The sequence below is a fragment of the Myzus persicae genome, unplaced genomic scaffold (genome assembly GCF_001856785.1).
Source record: "Myzus persicae strain clone G006 unplaced genomic scaffold, MPER_G0061.0, whole genome shotgun sequence".
NCBI classification, from domain to species: domain Eukaryota; kingdom Metazoa; phylum Arthropoda; class Insecta; order Hemiptera; family Aphididae; genus Myzus; species Myzus persicae.
In genome coordinates this window covers 380,214-400,625 of record NW_019104422.1, presented here as the reverse complement: position 1 = coordinate 400,625, position 20,412 = coordinate 380,214, and the positions used below count along the sequence as shown (strand labels likewise).

Sequence of the window (20,412 nt, the reverse complement as noted above, 5' to 3'; positions counted from 1 at the left end):
ATTTTTTGATCAGTAAAAATACGTTTTTTTACTTCATCATTTTTTCTGGTAATTAAGTGAAACTACTTGATATTTTAAACGATTATGAGTAAATTATTTATAGTTACTTTCAAAAACATCGTGAAAAACAAAAAATAAAAAATGAAGGACTTTTAAGCAAATCCGGTTTTTAACTAAATCGATTGAAATATTTTGGTGTTTTGATTTGTTTTCATGAATATTGATGAAATTGTTTTCGTTGGGTCAAAACACTTGAAAATGTTATCAAAGTTCATCACGAGTCATTATAGTAGCAGTTCAAAAATATAAAAAATACATTGGCTTCATTTTTTTTGATTTGAAATATTTTAAGTTCAAATATTGTAAAATTCATCAAAACCTTTAAAATTCGCAAATTATTTTATAGTTGAAAATATATAAAAGTTTGCTTTGTTTAGCTAAACATTTTAAATGTATAAAATTTAAATCATGTATAAACATAGTTTTTTTATAGACACATTTTTATGTTTAAATTTGGGCGATATTGTATAGTTTTTTAAAGTATATACTATTATATTTTATACACACAAATACACAATGACATTTTTAAATGCATTTCTTTGCAAAATATGGGGTAAGTTTTTCATAAATTCAACATTGTTTGTTACTAATGCCTAATAATAAAATAAATTACTTTATTGGCAATAATATCATAAAATACACTTAATTATGTAGGCTGATGATCTGACTTCACTCTGTTTTGTTATTCGTATACGTAATTATATTATTTAATAATAATTACATTTAATTATACCTTCTGCACATCAAATAAGTCCTCAATTGTCTACCTTTTTTCAATTTACGTAGATAACATTTTTGTTACTCTTGAAAATATTATAAAATGTAATATAAAGTGTTGGATCCTTACACATTATTATACTGGCTTAAAAATATTAAAAATGCAGTTACAATTTTTTTGTTTTCACTTTAGAAATTTAAATTGTTTTTTAAACTTATTTGAACACAAAACATTGCACATTATTTTTCCATTGAAAATTCAAATTTTCAATATTTATACTGATAATTTAAAATGCAATACAAGAATTCATAAATTTTTACTTCATTTAAATTTGTTTTTAAAAATACATGGATATAATTTTTTGTAAAAGGTTCAAACTTAAATTTTGACAAAATTGTATAGTTACACGAAAAAATGACGATTTTTCCTACAAAGATATGAATAATATTGTTTGAAATCCAAAAGATATATCAATCGAAGGTACTTGAAACTTTTCACCAAGTCGTATTGTTATATTCTATGAAATTTTTGAGATATTAAGATTAATAGATTAATTTAAATGCATTCATAATACCAAGAACCAATTCCAAAATTTTAGGGTTAATTTATAATTTATATAAGTTATATGCCATGTTTTTGTCAAAAATTAGTTCAATCTGTGAGATTGAATAAATAAAATAAACTTCTCCTTAGAAATAATTTATATAAAAATATAATATTTAATTTTTAAACATTTTTATAAATACACATAATTCGCACTTCCAAATGAACTGTTCGTTATCACAAAGTAATCGAGAATGAAATAAAAATATCTTTGAATGGTTACTTACCGTTCTGTCGGATACATGTTTGACTCTGCAGTGGAGAATGGCAGTTTGTCCAACAACTGCTGTTACATTATGAGGTGAAATATCGTCGAACAGTGGTCTTTGCATAGGCGTTTCTTTTTGTGACATTGGCTGTATATTTTGCAGCGACGAGCTCGACTCCATTGAAACTAAAATAAAAATATGAATGTCCATTTCAGTTTAAACAGTTACGTGAACAGTTTTGTTTTAATGTTTTAAAGGGAATTATCTTCTACGTAGATATAATTATATGCTTTAAAATGTTTCATTATTTTAGATATTCATTTTAACTGATTTTTTTACAATTTTGTAGTGTGGTATACAAAGCTTTTGATAATAATTATTTTGTCATAAAGTGGTTTATAATTTTTTTGTAAGTTTAACTTGGTCACTTTACAGCTTTTACATGAATTATAAAATGTCACTATTATCTATAAAATATTAATATTAAGTAATATATACTTCAACATTTAAAAAAAAAAGTTATGATACATTACCTATCGATCATATTCCATAATTATTAATTTCACACGTGATATGACTGAATTATTTAAAAAAAAATTTGCATTACCATATTATATGTTCTATAAAAGTTGTAAAATTTAAATTATTATTTTCTATATAATCCTACATTAGGAGAGGCTTAAACTTAAATTAATTATGTCTTACTATCTATTTGCAAATAAAACAAATTTAACAAATCACACAATACTAAGTGATTAATCTTAGAAAGCTTGTTGTAAGGTTGTCAGAAAAGATTCTTTTGTATAAAAATTTAATAATTTATAATTCGATGGTAAAGTGTGTTTGTCTATCATCATATAATGTTGAACGTGTCCTATATACAATATAAAATAATTCAAGAATTATAATAGAGATAGTTATAATATAATTGTATAGGTATCAAATTTCAGATCACAATTTTTTTATTGAATAGTATTGTATATTAAATAAAATATTTAAGTATATTTGAGTATTGTTTAACCTAGGACATACGCCCTACAGATATGAGAAAATGCAAAAGTCTCCAATCTAAATAAAATACAGAGGTTCCAAAATATTACAATGAGGAAAATTACCAATTCCCCCCCCCTCACCATATGTATCTAATCACATCCTACGCAAAAACCTGTACATGAAAACCATACATGAAAGGCCAAGAGTTACTATTAACAGTCCCACCTACGCATTAAGTTTAGCGAAATCCACTGGTTAAAATATTAGCTACATTAGCTATGACAAGAAGCCCTACTCATTGTCTTAAGCGAAATTAATGCAGATATCTAATAGATGACAATTCTTAGTAAAAAAATTTTAAAAAAAAACCAAAAAAAAATAATTTTAAAAGTTAATAAAATACGAAACAGTCATGAATGGGCTTCTTCTATCAAATTATTCATGTTATTTTTTTTATATAGTTCATACTCTTATTGTTCCCGCGGTACAGATTATGTATGCATAATAAAAAAATATAACAACTTGCCAAGTCAGACATTGGCATGTAAACTTTCTGATTTTAATTTTTAGAAATGTATTAACTGTAATATGATGTATTTTATTACAATATGATTGAACCAAAATTATACTTTAAATTAAATTATCAAAACGTATAGTGTACCTAGTATGAACATTTTTGATTCACACCCAAGCGGTATAACAATTTGAATCATCGGTATGAACAGCCCCGCAACAAAAAATCATTTTCATTTTCATTTAGTGAGATGGACCTCCGACATCGTAGAACGGGTTTTTTGTTTGGAGTCTTGTTTAATTCACGTTGGCTGCAGTTTTCAGTTTTTAATCTTTAATAGTCAGTTCATTACAGATCTTTTAAATAAAAAAACACATTTTATTTGGCTTTTTTTTATGTTTTTGCCTTAAAGCTTTGTGGTGAATTAACGATTTAAGATGAAATTTTGAAAATTTTTACTGCACTCTCTTAGCCAATGTGAAGTAACAAGACCCCAAACAACTAAATCCGTTTTGAAGTTTCCGAAATCTACTCGGCTAAATGAAAATCAAGCGAAAATAACTATTTTTTTTTAACTGTAAAAATTAAATATTTTTTTTTTTAAATTTTAAATTTCATATTTTGTATTTGCTTGATAATCCGTTTTTAATGAGATATTTACCAACTTTCTAGCTATCATAGTTTAGGAGAAAAGTTAAAAAGTAGACATTTTGGGACTGTTCACACCGACGTTTTTGTGGATTCAAATCATTATATAGCTTGTTTGTGATATCGGATTTCTCTCATTAATGTTTTATATTAAAGGCAGCTTAATTACCCGCCTATTCATTATTACTGAGTTACATTTTTATTATTTTATTATTTAAAATAAATTCTTGAAGTTTTAAAAATGCAGACTTTTTTCATTTCAATTAATATACCTACTTAATTAATAATACAATTCAAGAGTGTAAAAAAAAAATAAAACGTATTGTTGGACTAGTCAGTGGTTGACTTTATTATGTGAATAAATCTTTAAATCTTTAAATTTCACCTTGTGCCATATGTGCCCCCCTCTTCAGATTGTGAAAAACTACCTAAAGTGATTATAATTTTCAAATGTCGCCAGAGAAAACTTAATGTTTATGACATAGTTGTATAGAATATAATTAAAGAAGATGAACGGGTACACAATTGGATATTTTCAGTATCTTTAGTATGACCTCTTTGGAGAGTAAGTACTGTGTCACTTTGGTGAGCTGTGATAACTAATAGTATTATAAATTATAGGATGGCTAACGATGACTGTACTATTCATCAAAAATCAATGCTCTGAAATACATTATAATAATTATTATTCTAATGATCACTATTTTCAATTTGTATATTATTTTGATAAGCTATATTATTCGGTTGCTTCTATTATTTTCAAAATATTCTTATTTTAAAAGTCAAGTGCATCGTGAATTGTATTATACACTTATACTTTATTAAGTATGCTCAATTTAAGAAAAAGAGTTCGTTACACAACCTCGATATTTTTCCCGGAAGACACGATTACATGACAATAAAGATAAACGGATTGAAATTATTACCGTTTTAATACTGCTATTTGATTTCAAAGCTCTATAAACGAAATAGAAACGTACTCTAGAAACCTTAAGACCACTTACTATTATCTTTATCCAGTCCATGCATGTGGTATTTTAAAATAATGTAGATGGAAGAAAAGTTTCTGTTTGGATTAGTATTCGAGAATGATACTTAATTGCAATAAAAGCCGTCTACAAATACATATGTATTTTATTTATACACAGTTTGTGTTGTTCATTGAAAGTTGTTGAAATAACTAATTATATAGATATTAAAACATTTATTTGTTATTATAAAAAATGAACTTGTATTATGATGATTATTAAGGAATATAAGAAAATAAATAATTCAAGCCTAATATTTAAAGATAGTAGATAGTCAAGTAGTTTTTATTATTTCCATTCAAAATACAAACTTTACTGCATTACTGTTAAAGTATAAACCCATATCATAATATCTAACATACACGCCATGGGAATATATTTTATTTCATTATTATATAATTTTAGAAATGTTTATATATAAAGTATAATAAACCTAATCTATTTATATTTCAGAACATTAAGTTGACATAGTTTCCAATTCCAAATAAAACATTTTTTATATAATTTCACTTTTCAAAAAATATATATTGCACTAGTGTTAATTTATTGCAATCAAATGTGATTCTTTTCTTGATAATAATATTCTCTTTGATTTTTCAATTTTGTAATGACTTCGTTCGGAAGTATTGCGATGCTCAAGTGTTTGTGAACACTACATTTCGTTTCAATCAATCCATATACTTCAGCTTAGACTTAACTATCGATCACAAATCTCAATGCGTCAGTTTTTATTTTAAGATTTCTCTTATCACTTTGCACAGTACGGCTTGCTGAACGAAGCAGTCTGATTCTTACTCTTTTATAGCGCTGCTTATTTGAGGTAATTAGGTCATTTATCTTATATCTTTATTATGCCTTCTACGCCTCACTACATAGAATACAAACCCGCATTTATGGTTAACTACTTTATTTTCAAAAGCATGCAGCTTTTGTTTGTTTGGTGATACCATTGTCTATATTTTGAAACTGAACGTGCATAAATGTTGTATGGCTAAGCGTTTACAATATAGTTTTTGTCTCATCATAACACAATACCGATTTAATACCTACAAAGTATAATTTTTAACATAATATGTTTTAACTTTATATCAGTTTTACACAGAAATGTTTGTATTTATTTTTACGAATATCAGTGAATTCAATTTATTTTGCTCGCGATATTCATAATTTGAAAAACATTTCAATTGTTTTCATTTTTACTTATATATTTACATGTATAATAAATACAATATTGTTTATAACATTATATACATTATTTGATGTATGTTTTGCTTCCATCCTGCCAGTGAAAATAAATTGTTTGGTATAAATAATTTTTTATAATTTTATTGTTATCATTAAAATGAAAGGTCATGATAATAACATAATAGGGCGAGAGAGTGTTAAACATTTATTCATCGGCCTAATATCGGTTTTTTATGAAGACGAGAATAAACCAAAAGGATTAACCAGGCTCCCCGACATAGGTCTACAAAGGTATTTGTCAAATGACAAAACGGACCTCAATTTTTCTTGCCTTTTTTTCCAGAAAACACGATCCCAATTTTTCAAGACGTTTAACTCATTTGTTCCGCCGCCCATTTTTAATACGTTGGCCATTCGAACCATACTGACACAAATTTTTCTTGCTTTTTCCTTCTCCAGGTACTTTTTTTCTTTTTTAGGGTTTTAATAAATGATGAGAAGGGAATGAAAAATCGACTGATAAAGATTGTGCAATGTTTTTGAAACAATGTTTACTGGTATAATTCATCGGAGTGTTCTACTTTATTTTCGCTCCGCGAAGAAGTATCTCAAATGTAAGACCCAAATTCCTCACTATAGTTTTTGTTTTACCTGACAAATATGTAACTGTTCATAAATATTTTGTCTTCATACTGAGCTGATTAAAAAATTTATAGTTAATAATCGAATATCCGAAAAAAGAAACTTTCCAGAAGGTCGGTAATAGTGAATTCGTTGATAAACAAACATTATAATAGTTGTGATACATTTAGTTACAAATTCATTGCAAGAAAGTGCATCCCAGATTATAAATGAGTTTGATGTGACTGCAAATCATTTCCCCCCTTGCGAAGACACTCATTACGAGTGTATAATAACTTTTAAACCTCCTCATGAAATGAATACTTGCCCAAATACATTGTGAATTTTATTTTACATATCTCATCATTCAATTTTGCATGGAAACAAATATTGTAAGTTGATTCATTTGTAAAAACAAAATAGCTGATCCAAATATTCAATAACAACATTTCTTATAGTGCTTTTATTATACACTCAAGGCAATAGGGGTAATACTTCAGAGGTTTACAACTATTGAAATGTATGATTAAATAAGAAGTAAATATAGTATAACCACTAGAATTTAAATAAATTCAACAAACTATAAAGTAGTTTTTTTAATCTCAGTCTAAATGTTCTGGGTATGATTATAATTCATATAATATTATGAACTACTATAACATTATTTTCTTAATGCATTTTTTTAACTTGCATTTGTATTTTATAGCTAAAAATGAAAAAAAAAATCATATCTATTCTTGTTAAAAGTCTATTATTTTTTACGTTTATACGTTTTGTTAGAACTGTTAATAAAATAATAGTAATATTAATAAATCAAATTTATCACACTCATAAAAACAACAAAGTTGAATAAAGATCTGTTTTTAATGTGTTAAAGGTAATTAAATACAACTATTATGAAAAAACACGAACTTCAAATTATGTATACATAAACGAAATTGGTACGTAATTTAGATTTATTTTAATAGCTTTTCGGTGTCAACTACAGGGAATAATTGCATTTTTTATCAACTTTCTGATTACATTATTGAAATGCACATAAATCATTTAGAATCCTATATATTATTCGAGTTCAACGAATTTTTTTTTTATTTCAAGCTTTTAATTTTTCATAAAATATTGTAATTTAAATGAGACAATATTATGATTATTTAATATAATACTATAATGTTAGTGTAAAAATATGTTAAAATGTTATCCATTCTAAAATGTAGGAGTCAATATTTTGTAGAGATATTATAATAGTATATATTTCCTCTCGATTATAAATTGTAAATAACATACAATAATATATTTAATTTACTAATCAACTATGGAAATTGTTATTTTGTCAGCTATTTCAAGCTTAATTATATGTTTATTTTATATTTGAAGCATCGTTAGTTTTTATTGTTAATGGAATGTAGACTCATGAAATCCAATTCGAAAGTTGTATAATATTTGTTTATGATGATGATAATAAACCTTGTATTACACATATTAAGAGTAATAAATAAAATCTCTTGCACTTTTAAAGTTTAAGAAATACAACTTTCAGTTATTTATTATGATAGGGTTTAAAACGAAGAATTGTATTTTCTATATTCACATGGAACTACAAGCAATACTTCACCAAAGACATAACATTATGTACGTGAACTGACTTTTGAAAATATAAAACACCTATAATTTTACATCAATAACTTAAATACTTTTAAGTTTTAACCAAAAATAAAGATTATTCTCCATTTTTAGATTTTTACATTAGATTCTTATATTTGTATTCCAATATTTCTACCTAATATTAGCACTATTTGTACAACCTGTCTATAACGATTGTATAAGATGATCAATTGATAATTAAATGTAAACATAAAAATACTGTGTGGGTATGTGTTGTTGAAATATGTAATGGATGTAAATAAAAAATCATTCTTAAATGGTTCACAATATTTTTTTCTCTCTATATTTTGTTAAAACATTAATAAATGTTTTAAAATTAACCTAAAGTAAACTAAAATTAGTGCTGGTTAGTATTTTTATTTTTACGTAGAATGAGTATAAATGTATTATAGACATTATAAATGCCAAGAGCCAACTACGCAACGATGTACCGAAACTGCCTACACACTACGCCGCCGATCAAATTTACTCCAAAATACAGGTTTTAGACTCAACAGTCAACACTGTTGAGGTATTATACTACGATTTATTCATGTTACACAATTGTATTAATTTTAAAATGTAGAATTTCGTTGCTGTCAAAAGTGTATTGATTGAAAAATATATATTGCTCAACATTTGAAATGAGGTAATATGTATCTCTTGCTTCATTTATAAAACCAGCAATCAATTTAAAAATTGATGTAGGCATTCGAAAGTGTAACGATACATTTTTAAATTTTAAAATGTTTACCGAGTTATTGATAAAACATATTATTATATTAATTAAGTTTGTTTTTCAACTCTTTGCATTTACTTACTACCTATATCAAAAAAAATAATGATTTTATTTATTACATGTATGGAGTATACACTCAAGTAATAAATATATTATTTTATTTTACTTACACATTAATCATAAAATATTTTAAGAAAGTTTCAATTTGTAAAAATATAAACTTATTGAAAAATGCATAGTGGAAAGGACTAGTTTTGGAAAGTAGACAAAAATATCGTAGTTGGCAAAGAATAACAGAAAAACAATTCTGTGACAGTCCATCCCTTTAAAGAAACAAAAGCCAAACATTTTTTTATAAATATACAGTATAAAAACAACAGTGACAAAAGTTGCAAAAAAAACTTTTGGTTGTCTCCTATTGTTGTTTATGAATAATATTTTGGTCTCTTGGATCAATTAAATTTATCTATAATACCATTTTTGTATAGCTAATGTCAATACCATATTCTAATTAGTTTCATTATTTATACTGTATTATATTGTTTTTCTATTTAGAGAAATTGTTAGTTGTTACCAGAAATAACAACCATGACTGTCCATGAGATGATTCATGTTATTATTTAGGCTGTTACTTAAAGTAAATAATTTTAAAATTTTATGCAAAAACCAAAAAAAATTATAATTTATAAATTAATTTGAAAAATAGTAATACTACTCTGGTTTTTAGAAATTACTTTTAATTAGTTGATATTTGAATTATGAAGAATATATATCATCAACTTTTGAAAAATGAATGATTAATGTTATATAATATAATATTTATATAATATATTGAACAGAATAATTTATTTTGCGTTTATATTGAACTTATTATTTTATACATTTTGCGATTTTTCAAAACGAAATATTAAAACACCTTTGAATTCTTAATAAGTTTTATTAATTCGTAAGTATAAATTTTAGACACTTTGAGGTTTCACAGGCTTTTATATTTTTCAAAGCCAATGATGGTTAGCTTAAAATAATTTGAATTTAAAGAAGATAATACCTATGCGGTTACGCTATACAAATACTGCCTAATTGGTTAAATACCTACAAAAATAAATACAAAACTAATTGGACTATTTAAAAGTTTTTCTTTATGATATTTAAAGGATTCTATTATATAAATCTGAATGCTTATTGCCTCATTAAAATGGTCCTGTAAAAATATGTTCTGTTCACGATAACATAATAAAATGTGAATAATTTAATATTGTCTTATGGCTTGGTTAGGCGTGGGCGTACGCTCAATCTGCAGAAACACTCTAAGTGTACGTACCGGCAAAAATTGTTAGCTCCCGGATGGGTTACCAACCAGGTTTTTAGCAACACATCTTTGCCACACATACACAAAAACGTTTTACAATCCTACTAATATAAAACCTGCCAAAACCAATACAGAAAACTTCCTAACTTGCCATCCCACACACAATGGCCTATGTGGCCACGGGTTCAACAAAAAAAAAAAAATATTCTACTGTTCATAAACAAAGATATGTATTTTTGTCTATTGTAATATATAAATCATCATATTTGTTATCTTTGACATAATTCAAAGGATATATTGAGTCAAATCGATACCTAATAGATACATTTTCCAAATGGTTTAATTTCTATTGATGAATTAAGATATACAACAAAATTATATTACATTAATTACTCCAAATATAAAATTATTAATTTTAACTTTAGTAGAAATATGTATATCATGACATTGTTCTTAAAATATAATAACGCATACCAAAATTTCGGATAAAACGAAAACGTGTTGTAATTTTGTAATAATTTCAACCAACCAAATGCGATAAAAATAATTTATCATTATTCTCACAGTGTATTTCCATTAGCTTTTTGTTTTTTTGTCGGTGCGTAAAGAGTCCAAAAAGGTTATAAAATTCTCGTGCCAACATCGAAGTCCTATAAAATGTCCCGACGAGAAATGTGCTGACGCAAGTAAAACGAGTTTTGTATTATCTGGACAGTGTGACGGTAATTCGGTGTTTCGATGGACCACTATACTAGACACCGAGCTCCCATTTTTAGATGACACAAATGCGTTCACGTGAGAATGTCATCTTCTCCACACTTCAGCTCTTAAATAGCTTTCAAAGAAACTGCTCTGTTAAAGGTGTGGCAGTGGGCTCTGTGTGCTGCTAACGCATCTAACAAACTACCCACTCCCGTCATTTCTTCCGGTCGTTTATGGCACACAAACACCTTCCACGTCTGCAGAGTTATCTTGAAAAACAAGTTTTCTTTTTACTCTTGCTTTCAGAAAGGTGAACCTTTTATGCTCGACTTGGACACGTAACGTCATTCTATATTAACACTGGGGCATTGTGTACACCAGTAGCCCAAATATTTAAACACTAAACACAGTAAACTAGGGTGGTTTATTTATACTTTGAAATAATACATCATATTATATTGTATTAAGTATGAGCATTTAGTTAATGTTTTGAATGTATAATTCAACGCAACTGTCAATGACCTTATCTTTGTACATTATATTATTCTACTCCGTTTGTATTATTATGGTTGTCAAAACCACTTTCTGACAAATGTATTCATCACTGTTATAAATTACATAATATGTTAAACTGGTTGAAAACGTTGGAAAAATATTTGATATGTTGGAACATTTAATGAATTAAATAAATAAATAACAAGTTAGAAAAGCTCACTCTGATATAGTCTTAAATTCTCAGTTTCGAAACGTTTAAAAAAAAAATATAATGCAATAAACTACAATCCATACCAAACTATGTACAGAATAAAAATATCTTAGTATCAACAATCGTAATTATGTAATGATAATTAATGGACCGATGGTATACAATAGTATATAATTTATGTACGCATATTAGTTGTATTAAACTATCAGACAATTTAATTAGTTAATTATGTTTTATCTGTTAATGTATTTGAAAATATAATGTTAGTTAATTTATTATTCAATGTGTTAGAAGTAAGACAATAATATTGTATTAAACTATACTGTTTAGCACCGACAAAAATATTCTTCAAAATTGAATGTAACGAATTAAAAAAATAAACACATGATGGACACACATTTTAATTTCTATTAAATTTTAAAACTGCAATTAAAATATATTTCACTGGAAATGGTTAAATTAATTATAGAACTACACATCGTCTATTAAATTTTATTTTTACTGTCTACATAACAATAAAACTACCTATATACTTAATTTCTGTTGCAACGCTATGTTCAAATATTATTTTGTTTGATTTGTAAGAATTTAGATTAAGTTTATATGACAAAACACCCATAAAATTTTAGATTATAAAATTATACAGCTATACAAACAGTTGTATTTACAATTTTTCCAAATGTATTCATTGGAATTTACTGAAGTATAATAACATTTTATAGTACCAACTCGAATTTTACTTTTCACTGAGATGTCAAAAGTACTTTAGTAGTAAGTGATATAACTTTTATAAATGGATAAATGAGATTTCAATCAAAATATAATTATTTTATACCTACTGTTGTAATTGAACAAAAAAAAATTCTACACTGTTACGGCGCTCGGCGTACCGGAGCCAGCATCGCATTGCATTTGATTAAAAAAAAATATATATAAGCTTACCCACAATCATAATTCATCATAAAAATAAAAGTGTTTTAACATATTTTACAATGCGAACTCACAACAATAATGCATTCAGAATATAATAATGTTTCAGGCGCAGCGACATTTCGATTTACACACTCCGATATCCTGGTGAACTGTTAACACGTTGTAGCCGACAAAAGCACGCAATAATATTTCGATCTTACTACGGTTAAGTTCACGAGTAAACACACACACACACCACACACACACGCACACACACACTCTTGTACAAGCGTTTTGTCCCGACCGGGCCAAAGATATTTACCGTAGTCGGACTCACGGGTTCTAATTTATATGTGACGGTTTTACAACCGATTCGATTTTCTCAACATTTATTACGCAGCATGATGGAACGGGACGTGGGAGACAAGGCGCAGGGACACGATAGTACAACGCCGCCGGACAAGTGGCAACGGTGGAAGGGCAAATCGGCAATTTACCGGGCCCGAATACCCTCTTTGACCCCACCGCCGTCCGCTCCATCACCACTGCCATAATCCGCATTCACATACACCCACCTACTGCATCCACCCCGCCATACTGACACCCTCCCCCTCCCCCCACACGCAGGAGTATCCATTATATACGGTATTGGTATCGGTTTCAATTTTCTATCGTCGGCTCGCATGCGCTATCAAGGGAACGATAACTTGTGTGAATTTCGTTTTCGGTTGTCCCCATATCCCAATCGTCGCCACTACGGCCAAACACTTACGGAATTTGGTCTTACACAATCGTACGTGTGTTATGTATGTGTGTGTGTGTGTGTGTGTGTGTGTGTGTGTGTGTGTGTGTGTGTGTGTGNGTGTGTGTGTGTGTGTGTACGTGTGTGTGTGTGAGAGGGAGATTCGCATTGAGAAACTTGGAAGCTCTTGGGAGTTTTCACTATATGCGCTTCGGCCACTTAAACCAGAGCCCCAGATGTCAAATTGAATTCCGGTTCTGTTTAATTGGTTCCGGGAACATAATGAACCCGGACATAGATCGCGCATACAAAAGACCAGCGCTTTTGCAAAGTGGCGGTGATAGCGGACACATACAGTAATCCTCCCGGTCACTTTTCCGGTGGAAGGTTACCTATTTGGCCATAAAGATACCGTTGTAAATGCGGTTACATTAAGTGAGTAGTATTCTAGAACCAAGGGAGGATACGTACATAGTATTTAAAAGTGTCTCCGATAACCTTGCATTCTCGGTTCATTTATCTAAGTTGTTAGAGTTTTGGAAATTGAGAAGTTAATAAAAAATATATAATTTCGAGAACAATATTTTTGGAATAATTATTACTATATCGAGTGTGTAAAGTGTGTGAGCTTTTATGCAAATAAATAACAGTAATCAAAGATGAAACTGCGTAAGTTCTATCTTAACCTTCTAAACCACCGCCATTATATCACGTAGAAATTATTATTATGCATGGTAACATTTAGTTTCCTGTAATAAAGCTTCAACTTACACCTAACTTTTTAAACTATAATACTTTACGTATTGTGTAGGTAGCATATAAAATATCATGTTTCAACTTTTAACCGTAAACTAGTCACAACTTAGTTTTGGTTTTCTCTGAAATCAATTTTCAAAATTGTCTTGAATAATTATATATTATATAAATGTTTATATCATGGAATATTATAAGCTATTATTTGGGAAGTTTATTATTTGATTGTTTAAACAGGTGCGTATTTTCTAGTCCAGAGATTCCCAAACCATGAGTCGAGACCCAAAAGTGGGTCACGATTATATTTTTAGTGGTTCTCGTTATATTTTTAAATAATGCATTTTTAGACAAGTGTTTCTATTATTTTTTGTTGATGTTAAAATTTAATATGTAGTTTTATCATAAATCGTTATCTGTGTTTGTGATAATTACGAATTTACCGCGACCGTGTCAACTCGACGCAATCAGATTATTAGTTATCGAAAAGATAGCAAATTATTGATATAATAAATTCTTTGAAAATAATTTAAAAATGAAATATTATACTATTCTTTAATTCAAAATTATTTTTTTTTATTTTTTATTTTTTATCAGTAGCAGCAAAAAAAAAAGGTTATTGATATTATTGTTGGCCTCCAAAATTTAAATCATTTCCAAAATACATAACATAACAAGTTTGCGAACCTTTAATCTATTACTTGAATATTATAGTATAATATAATTTATTTACATCTTTGTAAACTTGGATTTTTTCTTTGGTGTTATGAAAATGTTAGGACTGAACTTTTTGGGGTTTCATGTTAACGATGCTCGTTATATTCTTTCAAAGAATGAATTTGAACATAGTAGTTTATTATTGCAGTATACATGAATGAAAATAGCATCAATTGAATGGTCCGATTATAGTGCCAAAGAACCTGTTCAACTACTAAATGTTTTACATGTATGCACATTACGTTTACACTGGGATCAAATAAGTAGGTGGGTAATCAAAATATCATATGTGAACATTCTGAACAAGTTGGGTTGAGAAACTAACTGAGAAATTATTTGTAAGATATGCGCTCACTTATTGTGTTGTATGAGCTTTTATAACCTTTCATGTATTTGTATAACCATCTATCTATTTTTGAAGTTCTATTGATAGTGTTAGTAAACTAATTATTGGTTTGGCGGATAATGCGAAAAAGTAGAAGTGCATGCTAATTATTGCTCTGTCTCTTAATTGTATCTAGTGTACGCCGTAATTATATCGTAGGTAGGAGAAGTAATATATATTAATTGGTCGGAGGATAACGAAGTAGAGTGATAGTGTAAAATAGTATATGCTACTAATTATTACTTCGTTTTTATGACTGTGATCTTCTGTAATTATTATTGGTGGAAGAGTATGTTTTTATTGATTTGTTAATTCGTGTGTTTGATATAGATATTACATAACTGTATGTAACATAATGTAATTATCGATAAATCGTATAATATATATTTAATTCGTATGATACATTTACTCATTTTTCTAGTATATAGTAGTATAATATGTATTGTTACATAATATTTTTATGCCATCTGTACTGTAAAATTATATTTAATTAAATCGATGACATTTTGACATCCATAACAAAAAGAGTTTCCCCGTTATTCTGTAATGAATATAATGTTTCTATTTATCTAAAACATTACCTATTACTTTTAACTATTATCTGATAATATTATAATGGACGTTAACGTCACGGCCACAACACCGCTGAATATTATATATAATAGACAAATTAACAATATCTCTCATGTTACCTTATTTTTTTCACCTCCCTAAACGGTACAACACCAAGTCTAGGGGACAACACATCGGTCCGTCGGAATTGGCATTCACGTTGGCGAACAAGCCTGAAAATTATATGTCATGACTCAACTCAACCTAGAGTAGACGCCCTCTCGACCATGGGGCAGTCAGCTAATACGGGGTTTTTGTGAAACCATTATGAAATTTAATGTGCTGCGTCCTTAGTGGTCTGGCCGTTGTCCACAGTACAGATAATTTTCACCTTTTTCTCTTGTCATAATTATTATTATGCGTATAAATATGTAATGTAACGGTAACCACTGCGCGAACAAGCGCCTAAACCTCTATTTGTGAGATGCTTTATTATTGATTATTGTATATTTATATTATAATAATCGATCGACTGGTCCATGTATGTATATTATTATAATTGTATAACTCTGTAAATATAAAATGATTATTATTGGTATTAATCGTATTATTGGCGTCTATCGAAGTGTCACAATTTTTAATTTTTAATTATTAGATTATATAACATTATGTTCTTCTTTGATGAAGATTTCATACTCGACTGATATTTCTATTCACTGTCACAATAAAATAACTTACTTACATTTTCCAATAAAAATCAGTTTTTTATAATTTTCTTTTACTTTTAATATCACCTTCTCTTCATTTGAAATAAATTATGAATACATATAAAAGACACACATTATTTTCTTAAAACATAATATAGTTTCAAAATTAAAATGATTTCCATTATAAACATTATTAATTGATAATATCAATGTCTTTTAATTGCATATCAAATCTTATGGGCTAAATATTTAACTTTAAAATATTATAATTCATTCAATAATAAAAAATAGAGTTGCCTATATTTTTTAATCTGTCCTATATCTCAAACTAGCAGAAAATAATTGAATCATCTGCAAGACAAGGGCTTTTATTATCTGTCATATTCTTATTTGGTAACCCCGCTTGTAAGAATTTTATAAGTTCCTCTTGCGGTACCCTAAATTCAGTTACAATAGAATTGATGTTAACATTTAACATTACCTTTAGCTGACGCGGACGGTTTGGTTCAAAACATATCTTAACATAACTCAATAATAGTAAAATTTCTGATTAAAATATAAATTACAGAAATGGGTCGTGGTTTGTAGTACCAGACGCCTTGAAATGATTTGAGTTCCGTATGGACATTTTTTAATTGGGCTTTAATCCAGTATTCTAGAGGGGGTATACTTGAAAATAAAACTTTTTTGTCTGCTTATTATGTTCATATTAAATTCTTAGAATGAAAAACTTAACTCAGATTATTAATTTGTTTCCAACCATACAATATTGGTAACCTAATCGTTTAATACTATTAAGGTTTAAGGAACACTAATCATACAATGAACAATGTTCCTATTATTTTAATATGACCACTCCATTTGTAAGTTTGAAAAAAATCTTTTAATAATTAGGTATTATTTATAACATTTTATCGATTAATTGTATTATATAATTTAATTGTTTGTATCAACTTTAAATAATGGGGATTAGTTGATTCTATAGTAACTAATTTGTATAGTATTGATTTGGATGGGTCATTGTTGTAAATACATTTAATTTTAATCCTTTTTGTATTGATTAGAAATGAATTAATTATAATCTATTATAAATCTATTATATATTATTATTGGATTTCAATTTATGATAACTTATTAGAAACTATTTTAAGTTTATTGTAGGTATTAAACTAATCTTATTATCTATCTTATATTAAAGTTAAAATATTTTTTTTAATTACATTTTAATACAATATGAACAAGTGCTATTCAACGACACATATTTAATTAACAAACATGTTTAAAAATGTTATTCAGATATATATTTAATGTATTATCATAGTAACAAATCTTAATATGAAACAGCCTTTTATTAGTTGTCTTAGAAAAAAAATAACCAAAGCTAATTTTGTTTGATCAACATCGTAATTTCAAGTACCTATATATTATAATAACTGTTCAATACATTATAGACGAGAAACTTTTTTTCCCAATTTACTAAGTTGGATTGAATCGATTCTCTAGTTTTTATCTCTGTCCCCTGTAAAAGACCTTTATTATACCTGGTAGATAACGGCCATTCTTCTTGTTTTATTAGTTCCTTTTCTTCAGATTTTATTGCCTTAAATCCGGCTTGTTACCATTTAAAATACGTTTTCAAACGATATTTTATCTAACTTTAGGGTCCAAATACCGCACAGCAATTTATGGCAAATTACCGACTTTGGTAAAGGTTTTAAGATTTACACTGCATAATAATATATTCATTCGATAGTCAAAAATTCTTATTTGATCAATATAATAATTATTTTATTGTGTTTATATGGTAATGAGGTACGATATTTTTGCCCGCCGTAAAAATAATCATATTATTACTATAGTGTAGGTTTAATTCAATAAAAATACAAGGATAATCATTATTATACCGAGGTAGTAAGGTCTAGAGTTTTAAACTATAATTACTATTATCTGTATAACAGTTTATATTATTCACAACATATTTAGATACAAATTATAAACATCTCCATAAGTAGGAAAATGGTAGCTAGTTATTTTATGGTTACCACTTAAGAAGTAACTTACTATAATAAAATAGCTATAGTAAAAGCTATAATCATAAAGTCATATTTCAATTAGTTAGGTAACACATTTTTTTTATTTTTAAGCGCAGCTACAACAGACAATATTACGGAATTTATTCGAATTATATTCTATGACTCTCCTCTTTTGCTTTTTGTTTTACACAATTATTATAATATTGAAAAACGAATTATTATTAATAATAAGCAATTAATTTAAATTTACTATTTAAATACTGTATGCCACGAAAGTGTCAAAACTAAAAATAGTAACAGGTGTCTATTATATAATCATTGTAGGTGTATATGTATACATTCTAATCCGAATTTAAATCCTTTTAAAATTAAATTTCAGTATTACAAAACGTATTAGACATAAGCTCACAGCTGTAAAGAGTATTTGCCGGACACAATGATTTTGAGATCATTACCACGGTAGGTACGTAAATTACTAAAGTGCATGATAATCATTCTACAGACGAATGCACTGAATACCACATTAAGTCACATCTGCCCTGCGATAATATGTACATTGTGTTACGAGATTATAAAGCAATTTACAAAATGCACTAGCCTTCAAATATATTACCTGCAAATAAAAAGCCAGAGTTGTGTATGGTTTATCAAAATTAAATTATTATTTAACAAATTCTAAAATAAATTGCAAAACTTTTAGGCGATATTGAAATTATACCTATACCTATTATATTCTTAAATTTGTAGTATAGTAATTTTGAAAGCCTTGAGTAATAATAAGTTTACGTATACTTTTCTGATATTTTTTAACTGTTAAAAACAATACAATTTTCCTATTTGGCATTCCCTAATATTTATTTTCTTTTTAACTATTAACATATTTCATAAAGTTAATTATTGTTATGTTTTTACTTTTTGTTGTAGTCTACAATCAATATTGTGCATTGTAAATTTTAACCATATTCAATCCATAACGCATTGTATGTTACTTAATTTCGTGACATGAAAGTTAATGAAGTTAATCGTAAATGTCTGTTTGCATATTATGTAATTTTTTAATTATTGAACTGTAATATATTGTACATGAATTCTATAATAATAATAAAGATACAAAATATCATAAAGTTGTCAAATTTTTAAATAATATTTCACTTAGACATTATTATAGAAGGAACTTGAATCAGGTAGTATTATAATACCATATCGACGTGTTAGATGGTTAAATGATTTTTATACCATTTTTTTTCGTGACATTTCACCTACCTAACCTATTGCTGACATTGTTCATACCGATATTAACTAATGGTTATAATTTATAATTTACATTATTAGTGACCAACAAAACAATCATGATTTAAAGCGAAGAAGATATAAAATATGTTAAAATATATGTGTAGGTGCCTCATAAAAATGTAAAATAATACAATATATAGGTAAAAAATATATTCTAAGATTCAAACAGTGTAAATTAGTAACGTTATTATTGATCACAAGTGTTTAATTTTTCAGAATATTCAAAAAACGCTAAAGACATTATGTCTGTATAATTTTATAGAGTATAGACCATACCGAAATAGTAAATCCATCAGATGCCTAAATTATAGTTATGATTTATTACGATTGTAAAAACATTTAAAATTACGGGGTCACACGGTTTTAACAACAGTAAAAATAATTTACCCGATAAAAAATACCCTTTGTAAATTTACTTTTATCCCTAAAATGAACTTTGCAAATTTACCAGGCTCAAATAGAATTCTTGGGGCAGTAGTGTATAAAGTTTTTTTTGTGGCAGTGATGATGGTGTGAAAACGTTGGAGGAAGGAGGACATTTCGTGAAATATGGACGTTAAGTTCGTATTGTTCAAAACATAATGTCCTGGGTGGTGCACGAGTATAGTATCGTGGCAGTCACGTAATGATCAGCAGGGTTAGACT

General features: G+C 27.4%; 1 protein-coding gene across 3 annotated transcripts in view; it reads right to left on the bottom strand.

The window, feature by feature from the left end:
* Nucleotides 1-20,412, bottom strand: part of LOC111042056 (zwei Ig domain protein zig-8-like) — a 246,677-nt gene that overhangs the window by 51,920 nt on the left and 174,345 nt on the right. For all 3 annotated transcript variants that reach the window (XM_022326546.1, XM_022326547.1, XM_022326548.1), the window contains one exon: nt 1,609-1,775. In XM_022326546.1, the coding sequence (XP_022182238.1) occupies nt 1,609-1,775 (167 nt within the window). The remainder of the gene's footprint in view (nt 1-1,608; nt 1,776-20,412) is intronic.